This window comes from Tamandua tetradactyla, chromosome 14, assembly GCF_023851605.1.
Source record: "Tamandua tetradactyla isolate mTamTet1 chromosome 14, mTamTet1.pri, whole genome shotgun sequence".
NCBI lineage: Eukaryota > Metazoa > Chordata > Mammalia > Pilosa > Myrmecophagidae > Tamandua > Tamandua tetradactyla.
Genome location: NC_135340.1, coordinates 91,801,440 through 91,816,838, shown reverse-complemented (window position 1 = coordinate 91,816,838; position 15,399 = coordinate 91,801,440). Strand labels below are relative to the sequence as shown.

The 15,399-nt window shown below is 43.8% G+C and overlaps 1 protein-coding gene across 6 annotated transcripts in view; it reads left to right on the top strand.

The window, feature by feature from the left end:
* Window positions 1–15,399, top strand: part of IL16 (interleukin 16) — a 130,707-nt gene that overhangs the window by 85,764 nt on the left and 29,544 nt on the right. For all 6 annotated transcript variants that reach the window (XM_077128500.1, XM_077128501.1, XM_077128498.1 and 3 more), the window contains 4 exons: window positions 579–693; window positions 11,267–11,340; window positions 11,893–12,109; window positions 15,209–15,326. In XM_077128500.1, the coding sequence (XP_076984615.1) occupies window positions 579–693; window positions 11,267–11,340; window positions 11,893–12,109; window positions 15,209–15,326 (524 nt within the window). The remainder of the gene's footprint in view (window positions 1–578; window positions 694–11,266; window positions 11,341–11,892; window positions 12,110–15,208; window positions 15,327–15,399) is intronic.

Here is a 15,399-nt window from a genome sequence, read left to right as displayed (position 1 = left end):
TCAGCTCACAGGAAGGAGAGGAGCAGGTAGAGGGGAAGACCGGTGCCTGAGGGAGAGCGCGATTGGAGTGCTGTCCTTGAGACGCGGGGCAATGGCCTTTGGTGGACAAGGAATGCTTCTTCCTGGTTAGCAAGCTGCTACTGTTATTACTGTTGATATTTTTGTTGCTGTTGCTAAATATTTTATTTAATTTTCAAGCACAACCCTGTGAGTTAGGTGGCATCATCATCATTTTGCAAGAGGAGAAACTGAGGCTTTAAAATAGGAAGTGATCTGCCTAGAATGGTGTGCTGGTGGGGAAGGCCAGGGCGTTAGGCTTAATACAGCCTACGGGCTCTGCATCATTGGCTCTGCGTGGTAAACACCAACTCCATGAGAAATCTCCGGAGGCTCAGAAGTCTGCGCTTAGCATTACTGCTTTTCACATCCCTTTGTTCAGCCCTGAGACTGAGGGGACTAAGGACACCTTCTCTCCTTCCTGATTCCCTCGGGCAGAGCTGGAGGCAGGCAGGCAGAAAATAGTCTAATGAACAGCATCAGACACTCCTGAATCTCACTCTCTGCTCTTCCTTCCCCAGGGCCTGGGCTTCAGCATCGTTGGGGGAAAGGACAGCATTTATGGCCCCATTGGAATTTATGTCAAAACCATTTTTGCAGGGGGAGCGGCAGCAGCGGATGGAAGGCTACAGGAAGGTATAGTTCCTATCCCTTGCCAGGCTATGTTTGAGGGACGGAAAGCAGAATACCCTAATAGAAGACACTGGAGTGTAAAATGTGTCTTTAGTCTTCAGAAAAAGGCTAGCATCGCAGGCAGCTGGGTCACAGCTCCCCTGATGGCAGCATCATTAGGAGCACTTTGGCTCTGTGAGTGTTTTCCCATCCAGCCTCCAATCCCATCACATCTGTCCTAGCTGGGGCCTGTGGACAACTTGAGACTGAAGACTGCAGCATCTGCTTCTGGCCCCTCCCTCTCTCTTCACCATTCCCACAGCCCTATTCTTTATTTTCAAGATCCTTTCTCAACTGCTGAGATCCACAGAAATCCCATTGCCTTCATTCTCTCTGCCCTCCCAAATATACAACCCCAGGGAAACAGGTCCAATGAAATGAGTTGGATAAACATTCTCCGACAGCCTCCTGGGTTCCAGGCTCTAGGAACCTAGAGTGAAATCAGACAGATCCCTCCTTACAAGAACTCATAGTCTTACCAGCTGGGTGCCCTTCTCCCCTACCACCCTACGCCCTCGAGGAGCTCCTCTTGGCCCTTTCATCTTTTTATCAGGAAGGAAGCTCCTGGCCATTCTGAGAGTGAGGGGCCTGGGGTACAGAGCTGCCTCTTGAGTGCCTTCCCTTTTTTCTTACCCTGGGGAGGAAAGAGGGTCAGTGCTTCCTTTCCTCACCTCCAGCTCCATCCAGAAATCATGTTTGGATAATTGGACAACAGTCTTGGCCCAAGGAGAGCTCTAAGATACAATTCAGGAGGCAAAGTTCTGAAACAGGCAGCCACTGTAGTTCAGGAATTTGTTTACACATTGGACCTTTAAAGAGAAGTTATCTCAGTGTTTCCACTCTTCTCTGTCAGGCCAGTTTCTGTAAGCCAAGCCTAACTTGTTTAGGGCAGTGATCTGGTCCACAATATTTTCATGTAGCTTATGAATTAAGAATGATTTTTACATTTCTAAATGGTTGAGAAAAAAGTCAAAAGAAGAACTGTATTTTGTGACATGTGAAAATGAAATAAAATTCAAATTTCAATGCCCATAAAAAAGCTTTTTAAAACATAGCCATTATTATTTGTTTACCTATTTTTGACACCTGCGTTTGTGCTACAACTGCAGTGTTATAGTACAATACCGAACATATGCTCTGCAAAGTCTAAAATATTCATTATCTGGCCCTTTATAGTAAAAATTAACCACCTCAAGGGATGGAAGAAAGAATGTGGAACTACTAAACCTTACCATCAGGGAATCCCCTGATACTCTGTCATACTTTAGGGACATCCAAATCAATAGGCCATGCCCTTGATCAGGAGGCTTACTCTGGTGAAGTTTATGTAGGTAGCAGAGAAGCTTAGACCACCTATAGGCATACCTAACAGTTACTTCTGGAGGATCTCTGTTGTTGCTCAGATGTGGCTTCAGTCTCTCTAAGCCCAACTCTGCAAGTGAAATCATTGCCCTCCCCGCTATGTGGGACATGACATCCAGGGGTGAAAGTCTCCCTGGCAACGTGGATTATGACTCCCAGGGATGAATCCAGACCTGGCACCATGGGATCAACAATTCCATCCTGACTAAAACAGGGAAAAGAAGTGTAATTAATAAAGTATCAGTGGCAGAGGGAGTTCAAATAGAGTCGACAGGCTACTCTGGAGGTTGCTCTTACACAAGCTTCAGGTAGACCTTGCTACCCATCATAACCTGCCAACCCCCAACCATGACTGTTCCAGCCAATCCTAAAGAACACCTAGGGCAATATGTAAGATTCCACAAGGGTTCTAGGCACTAGAGTAACTTTCCAGAAACCTACAACTTCAAGATGGGTCCTTGGTCGAGATAAGTCCTGAAACCTAGCCTAGCCTCTCTAGAACATCAGATAGTTCCATCTCCCTATCTCATGTTAGTGCCAGACCCTTCCAATATCAAAAATTTAGAATGGCCATAGCTCAAACATCCCTAAAGACAGGGATGGAAAGATCAAAGGTGATAGGGGAATTATACATAGAAGATAGGACTTAACAAGTGAATATGAATGCTGAATCATTAAATTTACATCTCCTTTAGTCTCCAGTATTTTAGAGCAGCTAGAAGTAAAAACCTAAAATCGTGGAATTGTAACCCATGTCAAAGTCTGAAATATATTCTACAACTAATTGTGGTGCTATGCTTGGAAATGTATAGCTTTTTTTGTTTATATGTTATTGTTCACAAAAAAAGAAGGAAAAAAATCGATTGTGATGATAAAAAGTATTTAAGTCCACTAGCCTCTTGTATTCTGGAGCAGCTAGAAGGAAAAATCAGAGATGATGGTATGGTAGCCCTTGAGAAACTCTGGGGGCTATCCTGTAACCACTTGTTGAAGAGTGCTTTGAAAATGATTGCTTTTTAATTTATTTGCTTTGTATATATGTTATACTATATAATAAAAAAGTTTTAAAAAGTTAGCCACCTCAGTACTATGCAGGATTACACATATGGATTTTATTGTGTAGGCAGTGGGGAGCCTGTTGAAGGTTTCCAGAATGTGGGAGGGACTAGCTATGACTAGGAAGTTTAGATGACTCAGGAGTAGAGTGTAGAATGAAGTGGCCAGTGAGAAATGAGAAGCAGAAGACTAGTTAAGAGGCTATTGGAGGAGCCAGATGCCAGCTCTTAAGTGCCAGTTCTGAGAGAGTAAACCTGTGAGGAGAAAGGAGCAGATGGGGAAAGTGTCAGAACTTGGAAACGACCAGAGGGACAAATGAGAAGACTTGGAGTTCTCCAGCCCTAGCCAAATGGAGAGAGATGACATTATACAGGGGAAAAGGCAGAGGAAGAGGTGGAAAAGGAGAGCAGGGGAGAAGGAAAAGGTTCAGATTTGAACAGTAGAGTGGAGTTGAGGTACCAGGGTAACTACCAGGTGGAGGTTCCAGCAGGCCAATGAAGATTTGGGTTGAATGAATGTGGATTTGAGAGTCATCAATATTTGGAAGAAAGCTGAAGTTGCAGACTGGACAAAGGAGACAGGATAGAGGAGATTGTAGAGGACTGAGGCATGGTTCTAGGGGAATGGCTAAATTAAGGAGGCATAGAAGAGGAGCCAATGAAATAAAGAAAGAGAAGTGGCTTCCAAATGCGGAGAGTGGGCCATAGGTTCTTTTATTTCCTCTTGTACCCTTCTGTATCTGATCAAAGTTTGGGCAGGGGTTAGATGATGGAAAGAAAAGAGAATATTGTGTTTTGTATTATTTCCTGCATGGAAGGCTGTCCAAATCAGCTTTATTATTTTGGGTGACAGTGGGTGTGGGCTATTTGTTTTCCTTAGTTAATTTCATTTTTAAAATTAGAGCATTTCAGATAGCACAATACTATCTGATGATAGCACAATACTCTAAGTACCCTGAATGAAGCTGAGTCTGAGTCTGGTTGAGGGAGAAGGGCTGGGGGCATGTGTGACACCAGAAGGAAAGACAGAGGAGAAAGACTGAGATGGTATAACTTAGCGATGCCCAGAGTGGACAGTGATAGTGATTAAATGTACAAATTTAAGAATGTTTTTGCATGAGGAAGAACAAACAAATGTCAACATTGCAAGGTGTGGAAATGGGATGGTATACAAGAAAGAATACAATCAATGCAAAATAGGGTCTGTAGTTTATAGTAACGTTGTAATGCGCTTCCACTGAATGTAGCAAAGGCAGAATATCGAAACTAAGTGTCGGCAAGCAGGGTGTATGGGGAAGGGATGTGGGGTTCTTTGCAGAAGAAAAGATGTCCACACACAGATTGTGACGATGAAGACACGGCTATGTGATTATACGGGGAACCACTGTTGTTTTACTAGGTTATATTGTAGGATGTGTGACTAAAACTGTTTTAAAATGAACAGAGAGATACAAGTGGTGGAGAAAACGTGAAGAGCTGTACCTATTACAGTTGCCAGGGAAGCAGAGTGGTGCAGCTCCTCTGGAGGGCAGGGTGGTGGCTCCACAGGAGACTAGGGTGGAGTCGGATAGGGCCCTGCAACCCCGCTGCTGGGTGTATACTTGGAAGAACTGAGAGTAGGACACAAATGGACGTTTGCACACTGGTGTTTATGGTGGCAGTGTTCGAGATTTGGATGGAGGTGGCCTGAGGGTACATTTGCTGAGGAGTGGAAAGGGGAACGGTGCTGTAGTCATACAATGGACTACTGAGCAGCGGCAAGAGGGAATGAAGTTGTGAGACATGCAACCAGGTGAATGAACTTTGACCACAGCATGTTGAATGAAATAAGTCAGAAATGAAAAGACAAGTCTGATCATGCCTCAGTCGTATGGACTAACCATAATATACAAACTCAGAGAATTGAAGTCGAGAGCATGGGTTGTCAGGGTAAGGCCGATTCCCAGACTGTAAGCTCTTAACCACGTACATGTATTCCAGAGTTTTGACTGTTATTCTAAATTCTAGAATGCTAAGCTATTTGTGTATCACCTGGCTGTTTCCTGGAACGTTGGGTGTTTATGTGACACCCGGGACTCACAGTTAGAGTTCTGAGGCTATGAAAGTCAGCACTACCCCATACAGCAATCGTTAAAAAAGTTGAAAAAGTGATCCAGACTTCAACTAGAGATATGAATGAAGCTGATCTGGATAGGACTAAGTTAAATCAGAAAATGGGATAAAGGTGATATGGCCTGTATTTAAAAATTTCAACTTCTGTGTGAGAACAAAGGAAGAGATGTTCTTTGGTGCAAAACATTTTTTTTTGGTAGTACACTAATTTAACTTGTATGGTCAGTTTATTTGAACACCATAATTACATGGAATCTTGAATAAGGAGTGAGATCTTGTTTGTTTGAATAGGTTAGTGTGATGCCACGATACATCCCAGAGTAATCTGGACAGAGAATAAAGAAGTATTTGCAAAGTCCCCTTGAGGAACTGGGGAGAAGGGAGGAAATATTCAACTTCCCCACCTGGGGAATACCTCACAAGCACTAGGACAACCAATTCAGTAGACTGAGTCCTTGATCTTGGGGTTCACCCCTATGAAACTTATTCCTGCAAAGAAAAAACTAAGCGTACTTATAATTATGCCAAGAGTCACCCCCTGAGGGCCTCTTTTGTTGCCCAGATGTGGCCTCTGTCTCTAAGCCAACTCAGCAGGTGAACTCACTGCCCTCCCTCCTACTCAGGTCGTGACTCCCAGGGCTGTAAACCTCCCTAGTACTGTGGGACATCACTCCTGGGGATGAGCCAGGACCTGGCTTCAGGGGGTTGAGAAAACCTTCCTGATCAAAAGGAGAAGAGAGAAATGAGACAAAATGAAGTTTCACCGGCTGAGAGATTTCAGATGGAGTCGAGAGTTTATTCTTATCCAGTATATAGATATCCATTTTCAGTTTTAGAATAGCTAGAAGGAAGTGCCTAAAACTGTTGAGCTGTGTTCCAGTAGCCTTGATTCTTGTAACTATTTAGTTTTTACAGTGTGACTGTGTGTTTTAGTTAGTAAGCTGCTGGAATGCAATATACCAGAAGTGAAATGGCTTTATAAAGGGAAATTGATTAAGTTGCAAGTTTACAGTTCTAAGGCTGTGAAAATGTCCAAATTAAGGCAAGATTATAAAAGTGTCCAATCTAAGGCATCCAGGAAAAAATACCTTGGTTCAAGAAAGCTGATGATGGCCGGGGTTTCTCTAACAACTAGAAAAGCACATGGCAAGGTCTGCTGGCTTTCTCTTCGGGCTCCTGCAATGACTTCCCTGGGGCTCTGTACATTCTGTTGGCTCTGCTGGTTCTGGTGGCTCCCGTGGCTCTAGAGCTTTTTTCAAAATGGTTCCATCTTAAAGAGCTCCAGTAAGCAGCCCCATCTTGAATGGGTGGAGACACATCTCCATGGAAACCATCTAATCAAAAGTTACTACCCACATATATACATACGATGGAATATTATGCAGCTTTAAGACAGGATAAACTTATGAAGCATGTAATAACATGGATGGACCTAGAGAACATTATGCTGAGTGAGTCTAGCCAAAAACTAAAGGACAAATACTGTATGGTCCCACTAATGTGAACCGACACTCAAGAATAAACTTGGAATATGTCATTGGTAACAGAGTTCAGCAGGAGTTAGAAACAGGGTAAGATAATGGGTAATTGGAGCTGATGGGATACAGACTGTGCAACAGGACTAGATACAAAAACTCAAAAATGGACAGCACAATAATACCTAATTGTAAAGTAATCATGTTAAAACACTGAATGAAGCTGCATCTGAGCTATAGGTTTTTTTTTTAATATTATTATTATTTTTATTTTTTTCTCTTTATTAACATTCTATATCTTTTTCTGTTGTGTTGCTAGTTCTTCTAAACCGATGCAAATGTACTAAGAAACAATGATCATGCATCTATGTGATGATGTTAAGAATTACTGATTGCAGATGTAGAATGGTATGATTTCTAAATGTTGGGTTAATTTCTTTTTTTCCATTAATTAATAAAAAAAAAAAAAGTTACTACCCACAAGTGGGTGGGTTATATCTCCATGGAAACAATAAAAAAGGATTCCTCCCAGCAATACTGAATGAGGATTAAAGGGCCATGTCTTTTCTGGGTGTTCTAGTTTGCTAGCTGTCAGAATGCAATATCCCAGAACTGGGACAACTTTTAAAAAGGGGGAATTTGGGGGCATGAGGTTCAAATTCGAATTCTCACCTGCCATGTGGGAGACCAGAGTTTGATTCCTGACCCATGCACTTCCTAAAACAAACCAATGATAAACCAAACCAAACAAAAAACAATTCAACAAATGGTGCTGCAATAAAGGGATAAACACATGGAAAAAGAATGAAATGTGACCCCCCCATACAGCATACAAAGCAGAAAAATGGAGGGGGGGGCATGATTTAAGTTGCAATTTTACAGTTCTAAGGCCAAGAAAATGTCCCAATTAAAGCAAGTCTATAAAAATTTCCAAATTAAGGCACCAACAAGAAGTTACCTTCACTCAAGAAAGGCCGATGGAGTTCAGGGTTTCACTCTCAACTAGAAAGGCATGTGGAGAACATGGCAATGTCTGCTAGCTTTCTCTCCAGGCTTCTTCTTTCATGAAGTTCCCCTGGGGATGTATTCCTTCTTCATCTCCAAAGGTCTCTGGCTACCTGGCCTCTCTACTTCATGCCTCTTTTAAAGGGTTCCAGTAAACTAATCAAGATGCACCTGGAATGGGCAGAGTCACATTTCCATCTAATTAAGTTTGATACTCACAATTGGGTGAGTCACATCTCCATGGGAACAATCAAAAAGCTCTAAGCCAGCAATATTGAATGAGGATTAAATGACATGGGTCTTGCAGGGTCCACCACAGATTGAAACTGGCACACTGGGGTACACAATGGATTGAAACCAGCACACCATGTAATTGTGAAAACCCGTGGCTGATGCTTCCTTTATCCAGGGTATGGACAGATGAGTAAAAAAGTAAGGACAAAAAAATTAAGTAATGGGAAAAAAGGGGTAGAAAAAAAATTGAGTAGATTGCAATACTAGTGCTTAATGAGAGGGAGGAGTAAGGGATGTATGAGGTTTTTCTTTTTTCTTTCTATTTCTTTTCCTGGAGAGATGCAAATGTTCTAAAAATTATCATGGTGATGAATACACAACTATGTTATGATATTGTGAGTCACTGATTGTATACTTTGGATATACTGTATGGTGCATGAAGATATTGCAATAAAAATATAGTTTTTTTAATGGAGCATTTCAATGAGCCAAAGCATTTAGCTAATATATAGTCCCTGGTTCTAGCCTCAACAAACTGTCCAAAAGACCTTTTGTAATTTCTTTCAAAAGACAAGTTTTAGAATCTGCCCATGAGTACACAGGGGATTCATCAGTTACAACAAATGTTTGTTGTACAGATCAAGGCCAATAATGTTGCTTTTTTAAAAAAAAGTTCACTTCCAGAAAATGATTGTGTAAGATTGATTTGGCAAAATCTAGGTTAATCTCCTTCCAGTGAATAGGGACTAAGAAGGATAAGGACACTTGAAAGAGCTCAGAGCTTGGTTCTATGACCCTGTTGAGATGAATATTCTAATAACAATAACTTGAAGAGAAGTGCAGCCTCTTATGTAATTAGAAATAGACATGTCTGAATTATGTTCTTTGTATATCCCTCTTTTAGCAAACAATTATATTGTAATTATTTTTTAATATGTCTGTTTTCACTTCAAGGTTTGGACTCTCTCAAAGACAGGGACCAGGTCTTTTCACTTTTATACCCTGGTTTTAGCACTTTAACATACAGAGCTGATTTGAGCCTTTTCCCAATTCACCTCCATTCTGTCTTTCCAGCCCATATGCATGTTGGATAAAATGGTACATCTGAACTCAAAATAAAGAAATGGAAATGCCCTGGGTGGTGAAGAAGAAAGAAACAACCTTAAATATAGTGTAGGAAACACTTTATTTTGATGTGATACCTATTTGATGATGTGCTGGCCCAGAGGGCTGCTAGGCTGTTTAGAGGCTCTAGAAGCCAGTGGCAAGAATTTGGATGCCCACATAGGGGCAGGGGATATCACCTTGGGTCCACATGAGGCTCTGAGAGCCCTGCATGGAGCCTTGATCCTGCAACAACTGCCTCTCACTAGAGGCCAGCAGATCCCAGGGGAGCTACAAGGAAGCTGAAATTTGCCCATGACTCTTAGGTAGAGAAAAACATCTCCCACAAGAAAATGAAAACCCAACTTTGAATCATGTATAGATGTAGAGGCTACATTGACAGTACTTGTAAAATACAGGAATGCTCAAACTGAGAAATTAATGTTAAAATTAGTTCTGAATCAGTAAAACCCTTGGGTACCTAGTGTAAATAAAGGAAAAACTGGTAACAACCTGAGATTTGAGGGACTCCCACAGAGAAAAATAAAACTTCCTCCAAAATTGAGCTCACATTAAAGTTACATACTACATCAGGTAATGTCCACTGTTAAGGTGGGTCAGTAGATGTAACAAAGAGAAATATTAGCCCTCAAAAACTTAAGATAAAAGAACAATCTGAAAGAGTCTATAAAATCAGTAAGTTTAAAAAGATCAAAGTTAAAAGATAAAAGAAGGAATATAAACTATAGGGGAAAGAACAGAACATGATAAAATAGTTGATGTGAAAAAAATTTTAGAACATGTTTTTAAAACTATGGTAATTGAAATAAAAACTCAAAGACTGGTAGAAACAGCATATTAGATATAGCTGTAAAGATAATTAGTGAACAGGAAATTATCCAGCATGCTTTACAGAGCAATAGACATGAAAAGCATGAACATAAAAGAAATATAGAGAGTAGGTTGGGAAGGTCCCAAATAGATCTTATAGGAATTCTGGAAAGAAATAATAGAATGTAAATAGGGGAGAGGCAGTGTACAAAGAGATGGGGCTAAGAATTTTCTAGAATTGATCAAAGACATGAAACTTCAGCTTGAGGAAGCACAGAGAGCTTCCTTCCACCCTAGCACATCACAGCAAAACTTCAGAATATCAAAGGCAAGGAGAAACAGAACTTAAAGCGACATGAGGAAAAGGATGATACTGACAATGGCATCATAATTAGGTTGATGGCAGACCTCACCAGTAACAACCAAATCCAGAAGTCAGTGTAAAACTGGTGTTCAGCACAGTGCTGAACACAGAGAAAGGGCTTCCTAACAGTGTATTGAATACATTTTATGAAAGGGGTAAAGTGATTTTTCATTCACATAGAAATAGGGTTCTGGATTCAGGAAAAAACTATTCTCATAGAATTGTGAAAATAAGATTTAGACTCAAATGATCTGACCCCTAATTCTTGTCACCATGTAACTTTGGACCTCTCTGAACTCAATATCCTGTTCTGGAAAATGGAGCATGGATTGCATTCTGGAAACATTGTATCCAACTTGTACTTATTGAGCATCTTGTAGGCCCCACACAGAATTGACCTTGGGATATATCATCTAATAAGACGAAATTCATGTCCCCAGGAAGCTTCCAGCCTGGTGGGAAGAGATGTTGGCAGCTCACTGATTACCATTCCGGGTGACAAGTGCTGTGACAGTGGTAGGTGCAGAGTACGATGAGAGTGTAAAGGAAACGGAGGCAGTAGAGACTTAAAGGTTAGTAAGGGGTAGGTGAAGAAGGTAAAGAAGAACATTTTAACTGAGAAAATGCCATGGGGTAAGAATTTAACTGCAGAGACCACTGCAGACAATGTGAGTTGTTTTGTATTGGGAAATGATCCACTGGTGCAAATGCTTTGAGGGTCAGGGAGGCAGGAAGGGAAGGAGGTGAAGCAATGAGGTGTGCAGGGACCGGATCAAACGAGGCCCAGCTGCCTGGCTGTGAGATAGGGTCTCACCCAGAAAGATCTGAGCCACCAGAGAAGACCCGCTGCCGCTGCCTTGCCTGAGTGAGCACGCGTTCCTCAAAGTGCTTTGTACATTGTGTAAGACACCAGGCAGTGGGAGACTCGAGTTCAAGGGAGCCCCCCTTGATTGGGTAATTCTCCTCCTAACTACAAATTCTCCCTCTTGCAACAGGTGATGAAATTCTGGAACTCAATGGTGAATCGATGGCTGGGCTAACACACCAGGATGCTCTGCAGAAATTCAAGGTGACAGAATATGGCCTTCGGGCAATGAACTGAGCTCCCGGGGTCACCCTCCTTGGTTCAGACCTGTGAATCCCAAAGCTGGGATCCCTTGCACGAAACATCTAGCTGATCCTGACCTTGGCACAGCATTAAGAAAAGAGCTCACTAAGAAAGTAATTGTGTAATCTGAACTGTTGTAGGTTGATAGTTTAAGTGTTTAAACTATTTAAGATTTACCAAACTGTTTGAAAACAATACATATTCTTATCGCTATGCTAATACAAATCTGTTTTATGTTTATAAGACAGTTACTAAAGGATTTTCTAAAATTTCCATATGGTTAGTTCAAGAATCTTTCTTCTCTCTCACTCCCTGGCATATAAATCATATATGTAACAACATGGTATATGCAGCATTCATGGTATACACACAGTGCATGTGATGCACACACACACACACACGTATAGCTGCATTTCTTTCAACCATGTTACCACTGTTTTTGATGGAGGCCAGTCTTCTTCCCCTCCCCCCAGTTGTTACTGAAATTTGTAGCACTGTCCTTTTTACTTCCAGCAAGCCAAAAAGGGGCTCCTTGCCCTCACTGTGAGAACGCGCCTGACGGCCCCCCACTCTCTGTCCAGCCACCTGTCTCCCCCACTCTGCCGCTCCCTGAGCTCCAGCACTTGTGCCACCAAGGACAGCGGCTCTTTCGCTCTGGAAAGCCCTGCAGCTCCTGCCAGCGCCCCCAAGCCCAGTTACAGAATCATGGTGGAGGTTTCCCTGAAGAAAGGTAGGAGTACTGGCCGGGACAGGGCATCCTTCCCCAACCTCCTGGCCCGGAGCTTCCACCTCTGAGGTTCCGAGACTGTCTTTGTTTGGAGCCAGTTCAGGGGCAGGGCCGAGCATTGTCTGTTAGCATGTTTTACGGCTATTGCTTGGCAGCAAGAACTATTCCTCTGTTTCTTTTTATAAGCTCAGGCCAAATCATCCAGCATGTCAAAGTGTTCTGGTGCAGTGGTTAAGACAAAACAGAAGTAAATCATAATGAAAATTACACACACATACACACACACGCCACAGTGGAGCAGGGATGGTGGTTCTGCAGCTAATGCACTAAGAAACCTTGGGCAGGTCCCTTCTCGTCTCTGGGCCCCTGTTCTCTTCTGTGTGGAGCCAGAAGTGAAAGAGAAGTTTCCAAGGTCCTGTACAGCACTGATGTTCTGGGATCATTATCCTTTCCTTTGCCATCCTCAGGTGGACTGCTCCTGCTGGAGGGCAGAGGAGACTTTCTCTGTGGAATTGCGACCTGGAGGATGCATAGGGGGCAGCTAGGTGCAGGGCTGGGCCCCAGCAGCAGGAACAGCACGTGTCGATGGGGGAGGAGTGTGTGGGGGGCGCTCTAGGCCTGGACGGAAGGCCATGTGGCTGGAGCAGGGCAAGCGGCGTGAGACGTGACACCAGGGCATTTGGCTGGGCCAGGTCCTGTGGGACATTACATTTAGATTTTTTTTCTAATTACAGTTGGAAGTCCTTTTGGGGCATTCTAAGCAAGGAAAGGACCCAACCCAGCTTATGCTTGAAAAAAATGTCTCTTAGGCTTCTCTGTGAAGAATGTGCTGTAGCGAGGCCAAAGCAGAAGCTTGGAAATCAGTTGCAGAGATTCAGGTCAGAGAGGATGATAGGAGAAGAGATGGAAAGGAACGGACAGGTGTGAGATATATTTTAGAAGTAGAATCAAGAGGATGAGTAGTTCCTCATGCAGTGCTCTGCCCTCTGCATGTCTTAGCTCCCCTGCTGCACTGCAAGCTCCTTGGGGCTTCTCTGTGTGCCTGGAAGCCTGGCACGGCGCGGCGTCGGTGCTCGGCACACTTAGGTCTGGACCGGCATGGGCTCAGCAGGTCTCCTCGGTGCTCTTGGAGTGCGTGTCTCGAGCAGGCATGGAAGGTGTCCCCTCTCTGCCAGTCTCCAGCGTGGGGTAGACAAAGCTCTGGCTTTGGATCAGAAACATGTTAGGGAGGATTTTTGCTTTCTTTTTGTATATAATTATTAGACTCTACTTTTAGATTTTTATTCAGTAGTTAGGGGTGAGGCCCAGGAATCTGCATTTCAAACAATGTATCCCCAGGCAATTCTGATGCCCACTAGCATTAAGAACTGTGGTTCTTGAGTAGGGCACCCTGGGCTCTGTGAAGGGCGCCCACCTCTATGGGCCACGTCACAGCCCGGACTCCTCAACTCTACAAGGGGGTCACCCGTGGCTCATGACCTCCCTCATGGGACCAGCATCAGAAGGGAAAACTGTGGGAAAGAGCTCTGTGAACCCTAAAGTGCCAGAAGAAACCTGCAGAGATTTCCCTTATTGTCCTTGGCCACTCCCTCTGTCCTCCTTTCTGGCTGCTCTTCATTTTCCAGAACTTTCAGTGTTAGCAAGCCACAGCCTCTCTGCTTCTGTACACACAGGGGTTCCCATCCTGCCTTCAGACTTGCAGTTCCAGCCTGGTCCTCTCCCTTGGGTCCCAGGCCTGTGTGTCCAGCTGCCTGCCCCAAAGGCTTGCGTGGACATCTCTAGGCATCTCGAGGGTCACGTGAGCAAGGCCAACCCCTTGATGCCTGTCCCACAACCACGCACTCCCACCAGTCTGACCCATTTTGGTAAACTGCATCAGAACCCACCCAGTCACTCAAGGCAAAGAACCTCCGAGTTATTTCAGGGTTTAGAAAACGTCCCCCCACATTTCATCCATCAGCAAGTCTGTCTTCAAAATATATTCCATGAACATCCTTTTCTCTCTGTCGTCACTAGTACTGAAATCCCAGCCGCTGTCATCTTGCTCACCAGTAGCCTCTTAGCTGCTCTCCTACAGTTCTTTCTCCTCAAAGCATATTTTTTAAAAATAGAAATGAGATGCTGTCCCTTCCTTGTTCAGAGCGCCTCTCTGTTGAAGGGATAAATAGGTGGTTCTGTGATAATGGGAGGCTCCAGGACACCCGGTCCAATAATGCACTTGAACGATACTGTAAACCCAATAGACCTAGCAGGCATTCATAGAACATTTCAACCAACGCCAGGAGAATACACGTTATTCTTACATTCGTATGGGCTGTTCTCCAGGAATAGAACGTTTATTGGGCCACAAAACAAACATCAGTAAACTTAGAAAGGTTGATACCACACGAAGTATCTTCTCCGATCACAGAGGGCTGGGGGCAGCCCCTCTTTACTGTCCTTTGAGGCGTCCTTGCTGACGAAGCCCCGTGAATCTGGACCTGCCTCCCCACCCTGCTTGTCTCACTCCTGGGACTGGCTGTGTTCCCACTGCAATGGCCTCCTTTCTTGTCCCACAGCAGGACGCTCACTCTTGCCCTTGGATCTCTGTATTAAGTGATTCCCCTTCTGAGAATGCTCTGCTGCCATCTTCAAGCCTGAGCTCCTTCTTGTCCTTCAGATTTCAGCCTAAATTTGCCTCCACTGAGGCCTGAAGCGGCCATCCTGTCAGTTTCTAGCACATTCCCTGTTAGTTATTGGCAAAATACTTATTACTCTCTAATAGTTCCCTCCCTTCCTTCCTCTCTCCTTTCCTCCTTCTGTCCTTCCTTTCCTTCCTTTCTTCCACCCTTTCTTCCTTCCGTCCTGTTCTTTCTACTCTTGAATTTAATATCCCGAGAGCAGAGGCTTTGTCTGCCTTGGGTACACTGCTGAAGCTAGCATTCATGGTGCTGTCCGTGGCAGTGCCATGAACAGTGGATGCCATAGATTGGGAGGCCCGAATGCATAATAAGCAGGAAACCCCTGTCTGACCTCTGATGATGTTTGCACCTAGTTCAGTTCACACCTGGGAGGACCCCGTCACAAGTCCTGCCCCCACCCCTGCCCTGTTTTGCCTTGCAGAGGCTGGCGTTGGCCTGGGGATCGGCCTGTGCAGCGTCCCCTATTTCCAGTGCATCTCGGGCATCTTCGTCCACACGCTCTCTCCAGGGTCTGTGGCACATCTGGACGGACGGCTCCGGTATGTCCTTATTTCTGTTATTTGACAAGACCCCTGATTTATAACAGAAGAAAAGATTACTTTAGGAAGGCAG